The sequence below is a fragment of the Onychostoma macrolepis genome, chromosome 01 (assembly GCF_012432095.1).
Source record: "Onychostoma macrolepis isolate SWU-2019 chromosome 01, ASM1243209v1, whole genome shotgun sequence".
NCBI classification, from domain to species: domain Eukaryota; kingdom Metazoa; phylum Chordata; class Actinopteri; order Cypriniformes; family Cyprinidae; genus Onychostoma; species Onychostoma macrolepis.
In genome coordinates this window covers 4,166,688-4,188,630 of record NC_081155.1, presented here as the reverse complement: position 1 = coordinate 4,188,630, position 21,943 = coordinate 4,166,688, and the positions used below count along the sequence as shown (strand labels likewise).

At 36.7% G+C, this 21,943-nt stretch overlaps 1 protein-coding gene across 5 annotated transcripts in view; it reads left to right on the top strand.

Annotated features, from left to right (window-relative positions):
- The window catches only part of LOC131547574 (glutathione hydrolase 1 proenzyme-like), a 133,408-nt gene that overhangs the window by 33,182 nt on the left and 78,283 nt on the right, over nt 1–21,943 (top strand). For 4 of the 5 annotated variants that reach the window (XM_058788270.1, XM_058788242.1, XM_058788265.1 and 1 more), the window contains one exon: nt 12,068–12,171. In XM_058788270.1, the coding sequence (XP_058644253.1) occupies nt 12,134–12,171 (38 nt within the window). In that variant the 5' untranslated portion in view covers nt 12,068–12,133. Of the gene's footprint in view, nt 1–657; nt 4,731–12,067; nt 12,172–21,943 lie in introns of those variants that run through there. The other variant, XM_058788251.1, reaches the window with a different exon arrangement.

The window sequence follows — 21,943 nt, the reverse complement described above, 5'->3', positions numbered from 1 at the left end:
CGGAGCAGATCCAAAAGGGTCCTCACACCATCGGTGCTCGGGCCCAAATAATAAACAAAGCAATTCCAAGAGGGTCCTCGCACCTCGGTGCTCGGGCCCTAATAATAATAATAAACAGAGCAGATCCAAGAGAGTCCTCATACATCGGTGCTCGGGCCCTAATAATTGCAAAATATAAATGAAACAGAGCAAAAGCAATGATCTCGCAAGACATATTTTCCATGACCATAGCTTCTAATTTATTTGCAATGCTGCTTTTATTTTGCATTTCAGTCAAGTGTGAGCTCGTGATACAGTTTTTTCCCCTTTTAAACGTTTCTGCGCGTCTCACTTTCTGGCACTTTTTTGACATGGGGGTGGAGTCAAGGGACTGGGGCGTGTACAACAGGCCTGGGCATGCCTCCCTAGAAGTTACGTCATTGGCCTGAGATGCAGATCACAAATGATCAAGGCTTCATCGTTGAGCAGAAGCATGCGGGTTTCCTTTTATTCACTCGCATTAAAACATGTTTTCATAGACTTCCATACAAATATATATATATTTTTTTTTTCCCCTCACAGTTTTTGCTGTTGTACTGTATTCTTAAATTGTGAATTATGAAAAAAAAAAAAAAAAAATCTTGAAAAGATCTTGCAGAAAATAAAGTTTTGTAATAATCATCATTAAACTTAATCTTGAACTTGGAAAAACAATTATCTTTATTTAAACTGTTTCAAGTCTTAACCCTCTAAGCAAAATTGCGACAAGACGTCATACTTCATTAAATAGACTGTAGTTCCTAATATAGTGTAATATCTCATTTGTATTCCCTACCACTAGATGGCAGACATCTATTACTTCGATTATAGACCAAAATTGTTCGAGGAAATAGCAGAGCAAGTGAGCTATCGTGTCATTGATGCGGAAGCAGTTCAGTTCATAGAGTCTGAGTAAATTGTGAGATTTGTGAGAGAAAATCGCCAAATGGCTAATAAAAAGTTGTACCGTGAGGATGTGTTGCAAATGTTATTCGCAGAGTCTGACTCTGAAGGGGAATATTTGCCTTTTGGAAATGACGATCGGCCGTCTAATGATCGCGCATCTCCCGGTACATCTTTGCATGCGCAATGGCGCCGCTGTAAAAGGCGAGAGTGTTCACGAAGCACCATCAAGTGATCATTTCGAGCCTTTGCCCAACGGGGATGGGGGTGGCAGGGGTGGACGTGGTCTTAGTGTCCATACCCAGGTGAAAAACAAGTACACTTCCGTACTTAAAGTGCTCTATTTTTGCGCACTAATTTTGTACTTAATATACTAAAAATGATCCTTTAGTACTTCTTAAGGTCAACTTAAGATCATCTAAGTGTACTCAACTGTGCTATTTTGAGACACCATAAATATGAACTAAAATACACTTTTAACATACTATCTTTGTATTTAAAAAATGTATTTAGTACACTCAAGTGTATTACAAGTGGTAGCTAAGCTAGTGTATGAAAGATGGGTTCAAGTGTACTACAAGAGGGACCCCAGTCAACACGTGAGGTCACGCGATGATCACAGTGACATCACACCATTCTCATACGCTGATCCTCACAGTGTGAGTAATATATGAACTCATTGTGAACTCAAAATGTTGAGCAGGTTGAGAGGAGGCAGTTCAAATATCAGTCACCGGGGGTACATTCTACTTCCTGTTTCTCAACAGTATCACAGAGATATCACAGTGCTCTCACATGATGAGCTCATGAGTGCACGCCCAGCTAACAGATTTCTGTTATAAGATACAACTGAAACATACGTTACCATCATGGTGAGTAGTGTTTGCTTTAGTTGGGCTCTTGACCCTTGAGTTTATAACATTATATATTTTTGGGGCTGCTGTAACTGTGTTTGTAGAGCACATTTGTTATGGCAAGAAAAACCAAAAAGAGACTGCAATCAGGTGATATTGGTTTGTTGTTGCTGCTAACAACACAGTCATCACCTACACTCAATATGCAGTCTTGGTGAGGTTTTATTAATAAACAGTTTCTAAATATAGTAGCTCTGTGATAATACAGTATAGGATACATCAGTCTCATTATTATGAAGTTATGAAGGATAAAAGCATAAGACACAAACATTATTAACTACCCTCTCATTTAAACACAAAGAGAGACATCAATAATCGGTGTATGAATCTCAACAATGGTGACAATCAAAAGCTTCATGTTGCAATGCATGCTGGGTACCTAGTCTCCATGCAGCGAGTGAACTTTGACCTCACATTAGTATGAGCTCACAGTGAGGGCGCTGTGAGGTTACACTTTTAGCTCACCGTTACCTCACATTGTGACCTCATCATGAGTATCCTGTGAGATCAGGGTGAGATCACTGTGAGATCAAATTGTTGACTGGGACATCATAATATGCAAATTAGATGAGTATATTTACACCCCACATAAACTTTAGGTCATGCTCAACATTTTCTAATTTACAGTAGATTTCTATCTTTAAGCCCTTTCAAGCCACAAGCTTTTGAAATCTTGATGTCAAAATCCAGCATTTTTCCACAAAAACCCTGGCGCCTAAAGGGTTAATATTTTTCCTTTTGTTATACTGGGTTAAATATTGTATATATGCTAAAATTGTTGGACATGGCGACCTGCCTAGAAAGTTTTCCACCAACCATCACTGCAACACCAGAACTAGGCACTGTTTTTTGTTTGCATTGCGGATGCTTTAGGAAAATATTTCTAAAATGTATGTCACACACTTCAAGTAAGATTGTATCTGTCTGACCAATCAATATCTAATGCTGAGATCAGGTTAATTTGAAACCACTGTTACATTTTGTTTTTAACAGATTATATCAGCCCAGTCCACTCGGCTTGATTTCTGTACATGAAGAGAATTTCTATTTCAGGACATCATGGAGATACACAATAAAACCCCCAGTGTTAAATCAACACTCCCAATGTATATACAGCATAATCCACACTCACGCCCATTTCACACTGCAAGCGTGAGCGACACGTGAGCAGCGCGAATTTTTTTCGGCTCCCATGTTAACAAATGAGTGCATTCACACCGGGAGCAGGAGCAGCGCGTGAGCGTCAAGCAGGAGCGTCGCGTGAGCGGCAATGCAACAATAAATGATTTTACCTTTCTTTAAACTTAAAATAACAGGCTGAGAGTTACACTAAATGTATTTAGTGTTTATTTACAAATCACTCAATCATGCACAATTCTTCCCTCATTATTGTGACAGGTTTCATTTTTTGAAGAGCTTATCCTCATCATTCCACTTGGTTCTTATGACTGCCTTCATCTCAGATGTGAAAAAACTATTTTGAATGTAGTCTGGAAAAACAAACAAAAACTATCAGAAATTCTCAAGTTTCAGTTACACTTTTCACTACAGGCATATTTAGTATGCTTAAAATAAATCCTGAATTGTGATGTCATCAAGTGTTTGTGAAAAGTATTCATACTACTCCCAGTTAATTTCTTATGACATATTGGTCAGCATTAACAATGTCTTTGAACACTCCAGGTAACAGAAGTGAAAAGGTTGGTTCACCCAAAAATGAAAATTCTGTCATCAATTACTCATCCTCATGTCGTTCCAAACCTGCAAGTCTTTCATTCATCTTCAGAACACAAATGAAGATCTTTATAATCAAATCTCAGAGCTTTCTGTCCCTCCATTGATAGTCCATGCAACTACACAATAACATGCATTTCTGGAAAAAAAAAGCATAGACGCAATCATGTTTAAATACTATAGTCCTCCACAATTATTTACCCTCTTTATCATTTTGGTTTTTCGTTCAAAATTCTAACCTTAAATTTAAAAAAAATTATAATCATTGAAAAAAAAAAAAAAAAAAAAATATATATATATATATATATATATATATATAATTTACAAATATATGTAAATATGCTATTAGAATACAGTATATAGAATATATGTGTTCCATAGTTATTGTGCCCCCTTCATTTAATACTGTGTGTAGCCTATAACTCTCTTCACACATAGGGGCTAATCCATGGCTAGGTGTGCATTACATGATTTTAATGCATGAGGTGAAGGCAAAGAACCACCCAACATGAAACGGGTTGCCTCCATTGAAGTCGATTGAAATTGTGTAATACACACCAGTTAAAGCTAGGTTAAAAAGTTAAGTTAAAGCTACCCTTAAAGAGATAGCTAACCCAAAAATGAAAATTATGTCATTAATTAGTCACCCTTGTGTGGTTTCACACCCGTAAGACCTTCATTCCTCTTTGGAACACAAACAAAGATATTTTTTAAAGAAACAGAGAGCTTTCTGCCTCTGCATAGACAGCAATGCAACTTACACATTTAAGTTCCAGAATCACAGGAAAGACATCATTAAAGTAATTCATGTGACTCCAGTTGTTTTAACTCAATTTTATGAAGCGACATGAGTGTTTGTGTCAAAAAAAAAAAAAAAAACAACAAAAAACTAATTTACCACTTTTTTACAAAAACATTGATCTGTAATGTGCATTCATGAGAGCATCACAACACGTGAGACAGAAGACAAAATTGAGGTTAAACCACTGGAGTCACATGAATTACTTTCACAATGTTTTTCTTATTGTTCTGGAACTGAAATGAGTAAGTTGTGTTGCTGCCTATTGAGAGGAGTCAGACAGCTCTCGGATTTTATCAAACATATCTTAATTTGTGTTTTGAAGATGAACAAAGGTCTTACGGGTTTGGAACGACATGAGGGTGAGTAATTAATGACAGAAATTGCATTTTTGGGTGAACTATCCCTTTAATGTTTGTGGAGTATACAATTTGACTGGAAGCGTAAAACTAAGTTCATTTTCATGAGTTTGTTTGGTTACAGGTCATTAGATTTAGCGTTCTGACTATATGTGTGTGCTACAGTAAAAACCACACATTGATTTAGAATGGTGACTGAACTGATTGTAATTATCTGCATTCATTGTTTTAATGCACACCTTCCAGTCAATCAGAGAGAATCAAAGAGTCCACCAAAAAAATAAATACAAATAAAAAATAACACTGTTGAGAGCTGATGTGAAGCATTGAGAATAATTGCTGGTATAACTAGATTTCATTACCTTTCCACTCCCTCAGCTCTCTCTCTCTGTTTTCATGCTGAATTGGCACTAATATTGTAAATCCTCTTTGATTTAATTTAACTCCTCGGTCTCTTCATGTCAGAAGATCTCTTACATGGCTGAGGAGACAGAGGACTTATACACTTGATTTCTCCAGCACTCCCACAGGTCTTAGTTTCTGAAATACAATAGCAGTTATTATGTATTCTAAACTATAAAGATAATAGTTAATAAAAGATCAAATAAATAAAGTAGATTACTGCTCACCATTATTTGAGTGCTTGTTTCACCACAGCCATCATCTTCTGTTGAATTATATTTTTGGTCTTCTTTTTTTAGTTGTACCTTGGGAGAAAGTATGTTTAGTTTAGGGATCAGTTCTCCTCTGTCCAACAAATGAACATGGTGTGATTATGATTCAGGCTGCATCACAATTTAGTGTGAAATATACAGGACTGTAGGCCTACAAGTAGCTGGAGTTATGGATCTCATTTAAACACTGTCTAAAATCAGGTTTACATTTGTGGCTGAATGTGAGTGACTTTTAAAGCATTTCCAGAAATCAAGTCTCACCAACATCTGTTGAGAGCCTTCTCACTTTCTCTCTTCTCCTCTTTCCTAATGCTTCCTCTGTTGCAAACAGGGGTACACACTGAACACCTTTCAATTATTTTTATCCACGTCAATTAGGTGTTGATGCTCTCCTAGAAACAAACAAACAAATACACAATATATTCAGTGCAGTTTTGTTCATTCATTATTGTAAATGATGTACTCATGCTATTGAGAACTGAACTGAGCTGGACAATGACATGACTCATTTCTACAGATCTGCTTATAACAAATTGCTGAGCCATACCAGAATTAAACCCAGTCAACAATTTGATCTCAAAGTGATGTCACCATGAGCTCACAGGATACTCGTGATGAGGTCACAATGTGAGGTAACAGTGAGCTAAAAGTGTAACCTCACAGTGCCCTCACTGTGTGCTCATACTAATGTGAGGTCAAAGTGCACTCACTGCACAGAGACTAGGTACCCAGCATGCATTGCAGCATGAAGCTTTTGATTGTCACCATTGTTGAGATTCATACACTGATTCTTGATGTCTCTCTTTGTGTTTAAATGACTCCGTAGTTCAAAATGGTTGTCTTATCTTATAAGATCCTTCATAAATGATTATGACACTGCTGGGTTCTATACTGTATAATCACAGAGCTATTGCTGAAGACTTAAGATTAGTAACTCCTCACAAAGACTGCATACTGAAACTAGGTGATGGTTGCGCTGTTATCATCAGTAACAAACCAATATAATCTGGTTGTAGTCACTTTTTGGTTTTCCATGCCACATCAAATGTGCTTTTTCAAACACAGTTACAGCAGCCCCAAAAAACACAATGTTATAAAGTGAAGAGTCAAGAGTCCAACTAAAGCAAACACTACTCACCATGATGGTAACGTCAAACAAAACAATAAAACATCATCATCTAAATCTGTTAATTCTCAATAAGCACTTTTGTAGATGTCTAACATAAATAAGAACCCTGCTCATCTTTTTGAATTCACAATGAGCTCATATATTACTCACACTGTGAGTATCACCGTATGAGAATGGTGTGATCTCACGTGTTGACTGGGAATGCATCTATACACAGGGTTGTCACTAGTTGGATGTTTTATTAGATTAGATTTTATAATATAATTATAATTTGTTTTATTATAGTAAAAGTGTAGTAAAAACAGCATTAAACCAGTTGTTTTGTCTTTCTATCATAAGCACCTCGCGCACAGACCCGCGTGCGCTACAGATCACCCAGTCAACACGTGAGATCACGCAATGATCACAGTGATATCACATCATTCTCATACGGTGATCCTCACAGTGTGAGTAATATATGAGATCATTGTGAACTCAAAATGTTGAGCAGGTTGAGAGGAGGCAGCTCAAATATCAGTCGCTGGGGGACATTCTACTTCCTGTTTCTCAACACTATCACAGAGATATCACAGTGCTCTCACATGATGAGCTCATGAGTGCACGCCCAGCACAGATTTCTGTTATAAGAACCTTCTCCAAACATACAACTGACTTCCAGACACAGCCTTCGATGAAATCAACTGAAATAAAAGAGTACATTAAATCTCTCATGATCTCAGCAGAGAATGATTAAACAACTCCACAAACAGCATCACCAGCTCCACTCATTACTAACCAGACTGACTTTATTTCTGATATCTACAAAAGTGCTTATTGAGAATTAGATGTTTTATTGTTTCGTTTGATGTTACCATCAAAGTGATTAGTGTTTGCTTTAGTTGGGCTCTTGACCCTTGACTTTATAACATTATATTTTTTTGGGCTGCTTTAACTGTGTTTGTAAAACACATTTGTTACGGCAGGTAACACCAAAAAAAAACACTGCAACCAGGTGATACTTGTCTGTTGTTGTTGATAACAATAAAATCATCACCTAGATTCAGTATGCAGTCTTTGTGAAGGGTTATTAATCTGAACGTTTTAATTATAACTGCTTTTTGATTATACAGTATAGGGTCAAACAGTATAATAATTTATGAATGATTTTAAAAGCACAAGTCACAAACATTTTGAACTATGGTGTCATTTAAAAACAAAGAGAGATATCAAGAATCGGTTTATGAATCTCAACAATGGTGACAGTCAAAAGCTTCATGCTGCAGTGCATGCTGGGTATCTAGTCTCTGTGCAGTGAGTGCACTTTGACCTCACATTAGTATGAGCACACAGTGAGGGCGCTGTGTGGTTACACTTTTAGCTCACTGTTACCTCACATTGTGACCTCATCACAAGTATCCTGTGAGATCATGGTGACATCACTGTGAGATCAAATTGTTGACTGGGCAGCACAGAAGTGGCGTTTCCTCTCATTTTCTTCTCATCTCAGCAGAGGCGGACAATCCAGGGGTCAGAAAGTAAAAGTCCTGCCATATTTTTGTTCCACCCATGAACTCAGCAGCTGATTTCACCAGAGGAGGAACCAAGTCATTTCTTTCAAGTCACAAGCAAGTCTCAAGTCAAATCCCAAGTCCTCAAAGAGCTAAAGTTAATGAGCTGATTGTGCATTAGTGATGCACACCTGCTGTTATTGAGAATTACAGAGGATCAGATGTTGTTGTTTTATTGGTTAAAATGATGCCACCATCATGGAAGTCAGTGTTTGCTTTAGTTGGGCTCTTGACCCTTTTAGAGACTTAAAGTAATTTGCTTCTAAGCAAATGCAATATTATTTCACAGCAACCGTTTATGCACTGCAAGTCAAAAGATTGATGTAGCAGATTAGCTTATGTTTTCTGTGTTGAAATTATTTGAATGAGCATCATGAAGGCGTCTCGCTGTGATTTATTGAGTGATGTTCAGTATTGTTAAATTTCAGAGGAAAAAAAGTTCTATTAAACAAATGCTACTGTAGTGATTACATATTAGAAGGGAAGAACTGCATCAGCTCAGGCTTTTAGACATGCACACTTATCATACAATCCTCAGTGGTGGTGACAATAATTAGTCATACTGCAGTGCATGATGGGAGTTTTTACTATGGTGTTACCCAGCATGCATTGCAGCATGAAGAATTTTGTTGGTTGTCACCATTGTTGAGATTCATATGCTGGTTCGTGATGTCTGTGTGTGTCTAAATAACAGAAGAGTTCAAGTGTTTATATGCATTATGTACATTAGCTTTCAGATGAGTTCGTTATAGCTAATAAAGCAATACGTTCATTGCATGCTGCAGTGTCACAGGGTTGCTTTTTCAAAATCTAAAAATGAAATAAAAAAATAAAAAAACATATTTAGTCCAGCAAGGGGTGGACTTAGCGATTTGGGGGCCCTAAGCAAATTCCAGGTATGGGGCCCCCATACAATAACTATGTATCCTTTTATGCTTAACTCCTATTTTGATCGCTCGCTCTAGTTTTTAGTTTATTTATCCCTTCACAACCAGTAATTAGTAAACTTTCTGCTGTTCTAAAGCCAAATTAGGCTACCTTATTTATTTATTTTCGGATCACAAAAGGAAGACATCAAAAAAAAAAAAAAGAAAAATGCGTGCACTTTTAAATTTTTTTAAAAATGTTCAATCTTTTTACAAACATAAAACTATCCCATGCAACTCATTCCATATTCCAAGTGTTTATAACCCTTATTTTGCTCGCTCGCTCTAGTTTATAGTTTATTTGTAGCGTCACAACCAGTAATTTGTCAACCAGATGCTGTTCTAAAGCCAAATTTGGCTACCTTATTTTTTGAGATTACAAATGAAGACATTATCCAAAACAAAAACTTGCACTTGTCCATTTAATAAATTGTAAACCTTTGCAATCTTTTTACAAATATAAAATTATCCCACCCAGACAGCAACATAGTGTTGGCCCATGCCCAAGTGAAATCCATGCGGGCCAGATGTGGGCCGGATCTGGGCCGACACTGCTTGCTGTCTGCAGGCAACTCATTATATATTCCAAGTGTTCTGAAGGCATACTGTAGGCTTTGCCGAGAAACAAATCGAAAATGAAACCTATTATTAAGGGAAAATCTCCAGTCATTGCATGCAAGGAATGACTTGGTTCCTCCTCTGGTGAAATCAGCTGCTGAGTTCATGGGTGGAATAAACATATGGCAGGACTTTTACTTTCTGATCCCTGTATTGTCCGCCTCTGACAGCAGGTGATGCTGGGCACATGGTCTGTGCAGAGAACTCCTCTGGTTCTTGTTGTCTTTTCTGAATATCTGTGTTGAGGGCCATAGTCAGTGAGGTCTTTGCAAGGGATCCAACTCTAGGGCTCGTCTACTTGTCATGGTCTCCGCTAACATTCAGGGATGTGCTATAGTTGTTCCTGGGTGCAGGTCCACCGTATGATCTGGATACAGACTGGATCCAGCTGACTATGGTAACGTCAGGATAAGAGTGATGAACTATAGCCTATATGTCATGATCCCAGCCTGTGTTCCACTATCTTGGTTTTGTGTTTATGGACTCTTGTTTTCTGTTCCCCATTATTTATGTGTATTACTTCCTTGTTCAGTTCCTGTTCCCCCTGTGGATGCTCTCGTCTTGGTTTCTACCCAGTCAACACGTGAGATCACGCGATGATCACAGTGACATCACACCATTCTCATACGGTGATACTCACAGTGTGAGTAATATACACTCAAAAAAATGATTTGGTCTAAATTGTTCCAGTGTTCATGTGTTTCCACACTACAGAGTGTTCAAGTAGAATTGAAGCAGTGCTGGAGTTAAGGAGATAATTATGTGATGATTGATCATTAATGATGAACACCTGCTGTTATCAAGAAGAATCACCGAAGGAAAGAGAAACACAAGAACTACAACTGACTTCAGCCACAACTGAAGATGAAATCAACTGAAAAAAAAGAAGACATTAAATCTCTCAAGATCTGATTAAACAGCATCAGACTGACCAGATTGACTTTATTTCTGTCAGACTTCTAGAGAAGCTCTTATTGAGAATTAACAGAGGTTTAGATGCTTTATTGTTTTGTTTGAAATCACCATCAAAGAGACCAGTGTTTCCTTTTGTTGGGCTCTGGGCTCTTGACCCTTGACATGTTGGTGTTAATATTACGCTGGTTGCTTTAATTGTGTGTTTATATAGAACATCATCATTGATGATCAATCATCACATAATTATCTCCTTAACTCCAGCACTGCTTCAATTCTACTGGAACAATTTAGACCAAATCATTTTTTTGAGTGTATGAGCTTATTGAGAATTAACAGATTTAGATGATGTTTTATTGTTTTGTTTGACGTTACCATCATGGTGAGTAGTGTTTGCTTTAATTGGGCTCTTGAAAATAACATTGCATTTTTTGGGGCTGCTGTAACTGTGTTTGAAAAGCATATTTGTTATGGCAAGGAAAACCAAAAAAGAGACTGCAACCAGGTGACGTTGGTTTGTTACTGATGATAACAGCGCAACTATCACCTAGATTCAGTATACAGTCGATGTGAAGAGTTATTATTCTTTTTTTTATAATAGCAGATCTGTGATTATACAGTATAGGACCCAGCAGTATAATCATTTATAAAGAATTTTAAAAGCATGATAAGTCAAACACATTTTGAACTACTGTGTCATTTAAACACAAAGATAGACATCAAGAATCAATGTATGAATCTCAGCAATGGTGACAATCAAAAGCTTCATGCTGCAATGCATGCTGGGTACCTAGTCTCTGTGCAGTTAGTGCACTTTGACCTCACATTAGTATGAGCACACAGTGAGGGCGCTGTGAGGTTACACTTTTAGCTCACTGTTACCTCATATTGTGACCTCATCACGAGTATCCTGTGAGCTCATGGTGAGATCACTGTGAGATCAAATTGTTGACTGGGAACCCAGTATAACAAAAGGAACAATATTAAGACTTGAAATAAGACTTGTCTGGAAGTCAGTTGTATGTTTGGAGAAGGTTCTTATAACAGAAATCTGTTAGCTGGGCGTGCACTCGTGAGCTCATCATGTGAGAGCACTGTGATATCTCTGTGATAGTGTTGAGAATCAGGAAGTAGAATGTACCCCCGGTGACTGATATTTGAACTGCCTCCTCTCAACCTGCTCAAAATTTTGAATTCACAATATCACATATTACTCACACTGTGAGCATCTCCAGATGAGAATGGTGTGATGTTACTGTGATCATCGCGTGATCTCACGTGTTGACTGGGTTAAATACTGGATATATGCTAAAATTCTTGGACATGGCAACCTACCTAGAAAATTTTCGACCAACCATCACTGCAACACCAGAACTAGGCACTGTTTTTTGTTTGCATTGCAGATGCTTTGGGAAAATATTTCTAAAATGTTTGTCACACACACGTCAAGTAAGATTATATCTGTCTGACCAATCAATATCTAATGCTGAGATCAGGTTAATTTGGAATCACTGTTACATTTTGTTTTTAACAGATTATATCAACCCAGTCCACTCGGCTTGATTTCTGTACATGAAGAGAATTTCCATTTCAGGACATCATGGATATATTATCATGTCTCTTTGGGGTTGTTGGGAGGTAACTATTTGTCTTTTTTTCTATCAGTCTATTTATCTGTCTGTCCATCTGTCTATCCATACACCCTTGTGTAAATCTGTTTATCTTTCACCAAATTATTAGTTTATCAAAGACATTAAAATGATTTAAATTCAGGGTTACTCAAGTTTACTTAGTTTTTACCAAGGGCCAAAATCTTCCATCAATACATATCCAAGAGCCTCCAACATCCTTGCTGTCTTTCAGATGAGACTTTAACCCCTTAACTGTCACCCACAGTTTTGAACAGAGACATTATAGTGCACTATCCAAACTTAATTTTTTATAATTCATGAATGAAAATATTTTGTAACATGATTTTAATGTACCATTTACATGGTAATGCAATGTCTGATTTTAAAATGGGTTTCAAAGGATGAATTTTGAAATTTTAAGTTTTCTACTGATAAATAATTTCTTATGATTTCTAATTCGTGATAGAGAAAAAGGCAACTAAGAAGACTTTCTGTGACAAAGGTCAGAATTCATGTCATGATGTAGATTTTTTTCAGGTGCACACTTGTCATAAACAGAGGTGTCAAATCCAGGGTGAGAAAGTAAAAGTCCTGCCATGTGTTTATTCCACCCATGAACTCAGCAGCTGATTTCACCAGAGGAGGAACCAACTCATTCCTTTCAAGTCACAAGCAAGTTTCGAGTCAAATCCTAAGACCTCAACGAGTTGAGGTAATTAAGAGATAATTGAGAGACTAATTAAATGATGATTGTGCATTAGTGATGAACACCTGCTGTTACTGTGAATCACAGAGGATCAGATGTTGATGTTTTATTGGTTAAAATGATACCACCATCATGTAGATCAGTGTTTGCTTTAGTTGGGCTCTTGACCCTTGACTCCTGTGTTAGATCTCTCTGTAGCAATGCATGTGCTGTTGTAAAGCGGAGAGGTCAGTGCTGTGCTTACCTGTTTGCATCCAATATACTGTGTGTATATATATATACACATACAACATTTTTCATTTTTTTAATTTATGTTCTGCTTTTGAATAAACAACTCTGTGAAACCACAGCATGCAATGAATTTGCTGCTGTAGTAGTTACAGAGAAAATTTTTTAAATCTAATGCATTTAAATATTTAAACTCCAGCCCTACTCAGACACACACAGACATCAAGAACCAGCGTATGAATCTCAACAATGGTGACAATCAACAAAATGCTTCATGCTGCAATGCATGCTGGGTAACACCACAGTATGAATAATTATTGTCACCACTGTTGAGGATCGTATGATAAGTGTTCATGTCTAAAAGCCTGAGCAATATAATTCTTAATTTTTTCCAATATTTAATATTACGATGGCATTTGTTTAATAGTAAATTCCTGCAGTTCTGTAACAGCTGAACGTCAGTAAATAAACCAAAGAGAGACACCTTCATGATGTTCATTCAAGTGACATAAAAGCCAAAAGTGTAAGCTCATCTGCTTCCTCAAGCTTTTAATTCAGCAATGTGCAAATGTTTGTTGTGAAGCAATATTGCAATTGTTTAAAAGCAATCCATTCTCAGTTACTAAAAGGGTCAAGAGCCCAACTAAAGCAAACACTGATCTCCATGATGGTGGCATCATTTTAACCAATAAAACATCAACATCTGATCCTCTGTAATTCTCAATAACAGCAGGTGTTCATCACTAATGCACAATCAACATTTAATTAGTCTCTCAATTATCTCTTAATTACCTCAACTCGTTGAGGTCTTGGGATTTGACTCGAAACTTGCTTGTGACTTGAAAGGAATGACTTGGTTCCTCCTCTGGTTCATGGGTGGAATAAACACATGGCAGGACTTTTACTTTCTGACCCTGGATTTGACACCTCTGGTCATAAATTAATCTATTACTTTTCCTACATCATTTTTTAACAGAAAAAGTGGTAAAATACCTATTTAGGAGTCTTAGACCTTTCCAACGATATATAGTTTGTCATGATTAGATTAGGATTTAATTGTAAAATAGTGAAGTAAAGGTAGGCGTCCCACAGGGTGGACGGTGACAGTTAAGAGGTTAAACCAAGGTCCTGACTCTCTTTGGTCATTAAAAAATCCCATGGCACTTCTCGTAAAGAGTAGGGGTGTAACCCCGGTGTCCTGGCCAAATTGCCACCACTGGCCCTTGTCAATCATGGCCTGCTGATAATCCCCAAAAAAGTAAAATTTAAACAAAAATATTGGTTTCATTGGACAAAAAAAAAAAAACAATAAAAAAACACTATGCGTAATATACATGCACATGATGTCACCTTTTTCACAAATTCATGTTTTTGTTGTTTACATGGAGATTATACAGGCATCGTGTTCAAAAGCTTGTGTTTCCAGGCCCCCAAAACGGAGTTATTGAAGACATCTGATGTTAACACAGAATCACTGAAGGAGAAAATCATGTTTTACTATTGGGTCACCATCACAGTGGTCAGTGTTTGCTTTAGATGGGCTCTTGACCCTTGACTCTTTAACGTTAGATATTGTTTGGCTGCTGTAACTGGATTAGACAACAGTTAAGACAAGCCAAGAGAAAAGGTGTTGGGGTGGTGTTGGTTATGTTTTGACGTACCCATTATTTGATATGAATCTCTGAGTTGGATTTACAGTATCAATTTCTGCCATCCTGTGATTGTACAGCATAATATCTGGAATTTTCAGCAATAAACGTAGACTTTTAAAAGCTCTTCTGATCAAATAATAATAATAAAAAAAAGCTTTCATCTAGGCACACAGACATCAAGTATCAGCGTGAGAACCTCAACAATGGTGACCATCAAATGTTGCAGTGCATTCTGGGTGCCACGAATCAAAACTCATCAATAGCTCCCATCATGCATTGCATATTTATAGTAGTTTGTTTTGTGACGTTCAGAGTTGATCTGTTTATCTGAATATCACCGTTGTTGAGATTCACACTGATTCTTGATGTCAGAGTCTGCCTAAAAGAACAATCTATAAGAAACTATTTTATTCTCTGCTTTTATATAAGAAACCATTTGGTTTCTTATAATTTCAAAATCTTACCAAATTTCGGATCTTATACTGTAGAATTACAGGACTGCTGCAATCAAAGTAAATCTAATTCAGAGATTAAGCTCTAAAAGAGTTCAGGTCAAATGATGATGACAATACATAAGCAACACCACCAGACCACTTTTTCGTTTGGCTTATCTAACTGCTGTTTAACTCTGCAGCAGCAGCCAAACAAAATCTAACGTTAAAGAATCAAGGGTCAAGAGCCCAACTAAAGCAAACATTGACCACCGTAATGGTAACCTAAAAATTCAGATTTTCTCCTTGAGTGATTCTGTTTATTAACATCAGGTGTCTTCGATAACTGTTTTTGGGGCCTGGAAACACAAGCTTTTGAACACAATGCCTGTATCATCTCCATGTGAAAAACAAAAACATGAATTTGTGAAAAAGGTGACGTCATGTATGCGTATTACATTTTTGCGCAGTGTTTCTTCATCGCCAACTACTGGCCTGGCATGCATACTATTGATTAGCATACACTGTAAAAAATGATTCACTATATTTACTCAATAAAATTGAGTAATCCACTATATTTACTCAATAAAATTGAGGTAACAATTTGCACTTAATTTTTTTGAGTAGATTCTATCCTATATATTGAGTAAAGAGTACCTAAATTTTACAGCTATGACAAACTAAAAGAAATTAAGTAATGTCTACATAATATTTTTCATTAAATTACATAACTAATTACTTATAAAAATTTAGTAACATTAACTCTATTGTTAGTAGGCAACAGTTCATCGCTGTAAAACCCAACAAGTTAGGGTAACAAACCGTTTGAGTAAACCGATTGCCTTAAAACATTTAAGGTTTTAAAACTAACAATTATGAGTGCTCTGAACTTATTTCAGTCAGACATCTACAGAACATCTTATTGAGAATTAACTAAGGTTTAGATGTTGATTTATTGTTTCAATTGAAGTAACCATGTTAGAGATCAGTGTCTGCTTTAGTTGGGCTCTCGACCCTTGACTTCTGTGTTAGATGGTTTTTTTTTTCTCTTTGTTTGTTGTAACCATGTGTTCCTCGAGCATATTTGTTACAGATCAAAACCCAGAGGAAATGATTGGTAGTTGGTTGTCATATGTTTATAATGACAATCATCTGTAAGTGAACTGATCTCATTGAAAGTGAGCACAGACTTGTTTTGTGTCTAATCTCTGGTTAAGTGAATGTTGCATTGCTTATAGTAAAAGTGTTTATGTGACAGTCAGTTAACAAAGGAGTTTCTAAACAGTTTGTCCACAAAAAGTTTCAATCTATGGCAGCAACTGGACTCACACAGACATCAAGAATCAGCTTGTGAACCTCAACAATGGTGACCATTTAAAGAAAAGAAAAATCATGCTGGGTACTAGCATAGTACAAAACTCATCCATGGCTCCCAGCATGCATTGCAGCATGATTTTAATTTTCTTTTAATGGTCACCATTGTTGAGGTTCATAAGCTGATTCTTGATGTCTGTGTGAGTCCAAGTTCTGCCATAGATTGAAACTTTTTGTGGACAAACTGTTTAGAAACTCCTTTGTTAACTGTAACAAACACTTTTACTGTAATCAATGCAACATTCATTTAACCAGAGATTAGACACACAACGAGTCTGCGCTTACTCTCAATGAGATCAGTTCACTTACAGATGATTGTCATTATAAATATATGACAACCAACTACCGATCATTTCCTCTGGGTTTTGATCTGTAACAAATATGTTTGAGGAACACATGGTTACAACAACCAAGGAAAAAAAAAACCCATCTAACACAGAAGTCAAGGGTCAAGAGCCCAACTAAAGCAGACACTGATCTCTAACATGGTTGCTTCAATTGAAACAATAAATCAACATCTAAACCTTAGTTAATTCTCAATAAGATCTTCTGTAGATGTCTGACTGAAATAAGTTCAGAGCACTCATAATTGTTAGTTTTAAAAACTTAAATGTTTTAAGGCAATCGGTTTACTCAAACGGTTTGTTACCCTAACTTGTTGGGTTTTACAGCGATGAACTGTTGCCTACTAACAATAGAGTTAATGTTACTCAATTTTTATAAGTAATTAGTTATGTAATTTAATGAAAAATATTAGGTAGACATTACTTAATTTCTTTTAGTTTGTCATAGCTGTAAAATTTAGGTACTCTTTACTCAATATATAGGATAGAATCTACTCAAAAAAATTAAGTGCAAATTGTTACCTCAATTTTATTGAGTAAATATAGTGAATCATTTTTTACAGTGTAGTGTATCATTTTTTACAGTGTATTTATTCTCTGCTTTTATGTTCTCACATTCGCCATGTTTGTCAGCTTTTACACCAGAAATTTCCTTTTTACCACCATTGTATAGACAATTTTTTAATTCCTTCCTATTCATTTTTTAATCTCCTTTTATTTGTGTTATGTAGGAATTCTAACCCCGCATAAACATGTTTATAAATGTAGGCCCTATGCTAAAAATAGATAAGAAATTTAAAATCAGGGCATATATATTGTGTGACTGCTGTACTGTGTGGATTTACAAAAAATAAAAATAAAATAAATAAATAAATAAATAAGTAAAGTTAAAGTTCACAGAAAATGGAAAATGAAGAATATTTTGGAGAATGTTCCTGTTTATTTTAAATGCATATTAAAAATAAATGGAGGCTCACTTTGTCAGAGACAAATATTCTATTGAATGTCATAATTTGTATTCCACTAATGAGGACATAAATTCCATTTTTGGGTTAACTATCCCTTTAACTACATCTGAACTCTGCATTCTAGAGTCCTGCCACTGAACAAAACTGTAACATTGTAAAATCATATCCAGAGGCAGACAATCCAGGGGTTAGAAAGTAAAAGTCCTGCCATATTTTTGTTCCACCCATGAACTCAGCAGCTGATTTCACCAGAGGAGGAACCAATTCATTCCTTTCAAGTCACAAGCAAGTCTCAAGTCAAATCCCAAGTCCTCAAAGAGTTAAAGTTAATGAGATCATTGAGAGACTAATTAAATGATGATTGTGCATTAGTGATGAACACCTGCTGTTATTGAGAATTACAGAGGATCAGATGTTGATGTTTTATTTGTTAAAATGATGCCACCATCATGGAGAGCAGTGTTTGCTTTAGTTGGGCTCTTGACCCTTGACTCCTATATTAAATTTATTTTTGCAACAAGGGTGTTGTAAAGCAGATCTGTGCTGTATCATTGTAATACTTACCTAGCAGGGGAAACAGCATGATCAAGAAGGCGGTTCACCCAGGGCGAATCAATTCAAAGCCTTTTGATGATTCGTTTTTTCCTTTTGGGGATTTGAGAGCTAGAATGGCGGTGCAAGATTTGGAAATGGACCGTTTGACTTTTAGCAGAAGGATACTGCAAAGTGAGTTGGGATTTAATCCTTCCCAGCTGGGTTTCGTCTTTGCCTTACTGGGTAGGAAAACTTTTGAAGTGATATTTACTACCCTGTTGCTATATGAACAATGTCTGGAAAGATTTCAAAGAAAGAAGAATGAGTCTGGTTGTTTTCAAAAGATTGATTTGATTTTTTTGGCTTAGAGAGAACTCAGAATTGTGACTGTGGTGATGTTTTCAGAGAGGATTAAGCTTGAGGATATTTCTACATGGCTTTCTTTGCATTGCTCAGTTACAAAAGCCTTTCAAATTAAAGATGTAGATGGAGTCAAGACAGGAGCTTCAAGATTCCATGTTCGCTTGAGAACTAACGAGAAAGGTGAGCTTTCCCACCTGCCATCTATGATCCAATTAGGCTCGATTAGAGGCTTTGTGTTCTATAATGGCCAACCTAAGGAGTGTAGGAAATGTGGATCTTTGAGCCATCTGGCAGCCCAATGTGAAACTGTCTTTTGTAGAAATTGCAAAAACCATGGCCACATTTCAAAAACTTGCACTGCACCTATGAAGTGTAATTTGTGTGGGGCAACTAATCATAGATTTCGGGACTGTCCATCGGCTTACGTAAATAAATCTCGTCAGCAACTTGGGGCGACCCAGGAAGGGGAGATAAATCTCCCTGAAGTACTGGAAACGGAGGAGGACTTTTTCAGTGATCGTCAGCCTTTAGTACCAGACACTATGGAGGAACAGTGTGTGGGAGTAACTTTGAGACAATCCTTATCCTCAAACTCAGTTGAAGAGGATTTAGGAGTATCAGGAGGGAAAAGTGATGTAGAACCTAAAAAAACCGTTCCACTGGAGCATGAGTTACATCAAGAGTTGAATGAGCTTGACTCTCTCACAGAGTTCCCCCCTTTGGGTCAACCTTCATCAAAGCAGAATTCTCAGTCCTTAAATCGGAATATCTTACTAGATGCTTTAGCGTCACTTCCAACATCGTTGCCCCTATTGTCAGACTCCTCTTCACCAGGAGATATGGTAGAGGAAGTAAGAAGTCCTTCCCCAATCACCAGTCTCTCGCATGGAATACAAGATCAAGAGGATTCATCGGATCGGTCATCCTTATCTTCTAACTCAACACCCTTTCTTGATTCTAGTGAAATGTCTGCCTTTTCTTCCACAACGCAAATGAACAAAGAATTAATTCCAGAAGGAACAGAAATGCGGAATAAAAAGAAAAAGAGGAAAAGATTGAAGAGGAAAATTGAGTCACTCTAAGGACAGTTTCCTCTCCCTCCCTTTCTCTCCCTTTGGACTGAATGACCTCACTATCTGTAGCCTCAGTCAATACAAGAGGTATCATGGACCTGGTAAAATGTACTTCGGTTTTTTCATATCTGTATAATGCAGGCCACGATATTTGTCTACTTCAGGAATGTAATATTCCTTTTAAACATGACTACAATAATTTAGAGGATAGGTGGATATATGGTCAATCAGTGTGGTCTGGGGATAATAGTAATAGATCTTCTGGTGTATGTATACTTTTGAAGGGTGATTCCTTAAAAGTTCTTAAAACATTATAAATGGGGGTTATAAATGGGGGATTAATATATGTGGATGTAAAATTTAATAATTTCTGTTTTCGAGTGATTAATGTATATTGTCCAACGGATCTACAAGGTAGAAAGGAAGTTTTGAAAGCACTGCCACCTCTATTGATTTGTGGGAAAGAGATAATATTAGGAGGGGATTTTAATTGTCCTTTAAGTCAGAATGATCGAAAGTCTAGTTCAAAAGTTTCACTGGATTCAAGCTCTAAAGATTTAATCAACTTAGTAAAAGATTTTGGTTTAGTAGATACTTTTAGAATTAAACACCCGGAGAGCCCTGGGTACAGCTGGTCTAATGGTCGTAGCTTTTCCAGAATCGACTTTCTGTTTATTTCATCGCAATTAACAGTATTGAATTCGGGGACAAACGCAACTTTTTTCTCTGACCACGCTAAAGTGGATGCTGAGTTGAGTTTTTGGAGGGATAAGAGCAAAAGGTATTGGGTTATGGAAATTAAATACTAGTTTATTGGACAATCAGGAAGTTGTAGATCGATATAAAGAAAAATTGATTCAGTGGAAAAGTTTACAGCCATTATATGAATCGGTTGGTGAATGGTGGGAAGATTTTAAAGTTAGAACAAAAAAAATTATTTATAAGAGAGGGTAGAAAAATTAAAAGGAAAGAAGGTTTTGTATGTAAATTATATCAAAAGAAATTACAATAATTCTATACTATGGCCCGCTCAGGTTTTAACGTGGTAGATGATATTATGAGACTGAAAAAGAGAATTTTGGACATTTATGCAGACCAAAGTAGGAGTTTTATTATAAGAAGTAGAATACAACATATTGAGTCAAATGAAAAGTGTACCCGATACTTTTTTAGGAAAGTGTTACGGTCCAAGACTGATATAGAGGAACTAAAAAAACCAAGATAATGAAGTCATAATTGAAACAGAAGACTTAATATCATATATCCATTCCTTTTATCAAAACCTTTACTCTGAAAAGAAAATAGATGAAAGTGTTATGGGTGATTTCCTTTTTAAAAGGGTGGTTGAACAAAATATTTTAACGGAGATGGATAAAGAGTTTACGATTAATGATCTTACAAAAGCATTAAATAGTATGAAAAGCAATAAAAGCCCCGGAGTAGATGGCCTGCCCAAAGAATTTTATGAAAAATTTTGGGAGGAGTTGAGCGAGACAATGATGAAAATGTTTAAAGAGAGCTTTAGTTTAGGTGTACTCCCCCCAACATTGAGAGAAGGTATTGTGTCCTTGTTATTTAAGAAAGGAGATAAATCTGACCTAAGGAATTGGCACCCTTTGTCCTTGCTGGGCACGGACGTGAAGATATTGTCAAAAGCAATTTTTTTTAGACTCCAACCCAGTATGGGAGGTCTAATTGGGAATGAACAAACATGCGGGGTAAAGGGTAGATCCTTACATCAGAATCTATTATTAATAAGAGATTCCTTCCTTTACTCACAGGATCATAGATTGCCTTTATGTGTGGTGGGATTGGACCTGGAAAAGGCCTTCGACAGTATAGACCATCTTTTCTTACGGAAAATGTTACAGAGTTACGGTTTGGGGGATTCAATTCTTAGATGGATCAATGTATTATATACTGGATGTCAGAGTCGTATATTGGTGAATGGCCATCTATCACCACATGTGAGTGTTTGTTCAGGAGTGAGACAGGGATGTGGTTTATCTCCCTTACTCTTTGTACTAGCCATAGAACCATTAGCCCAAGCTATTAGGCAGAGTTCAGAATTGAAAGGATTATCAATACCAGGGAGTTCAGGCAAGG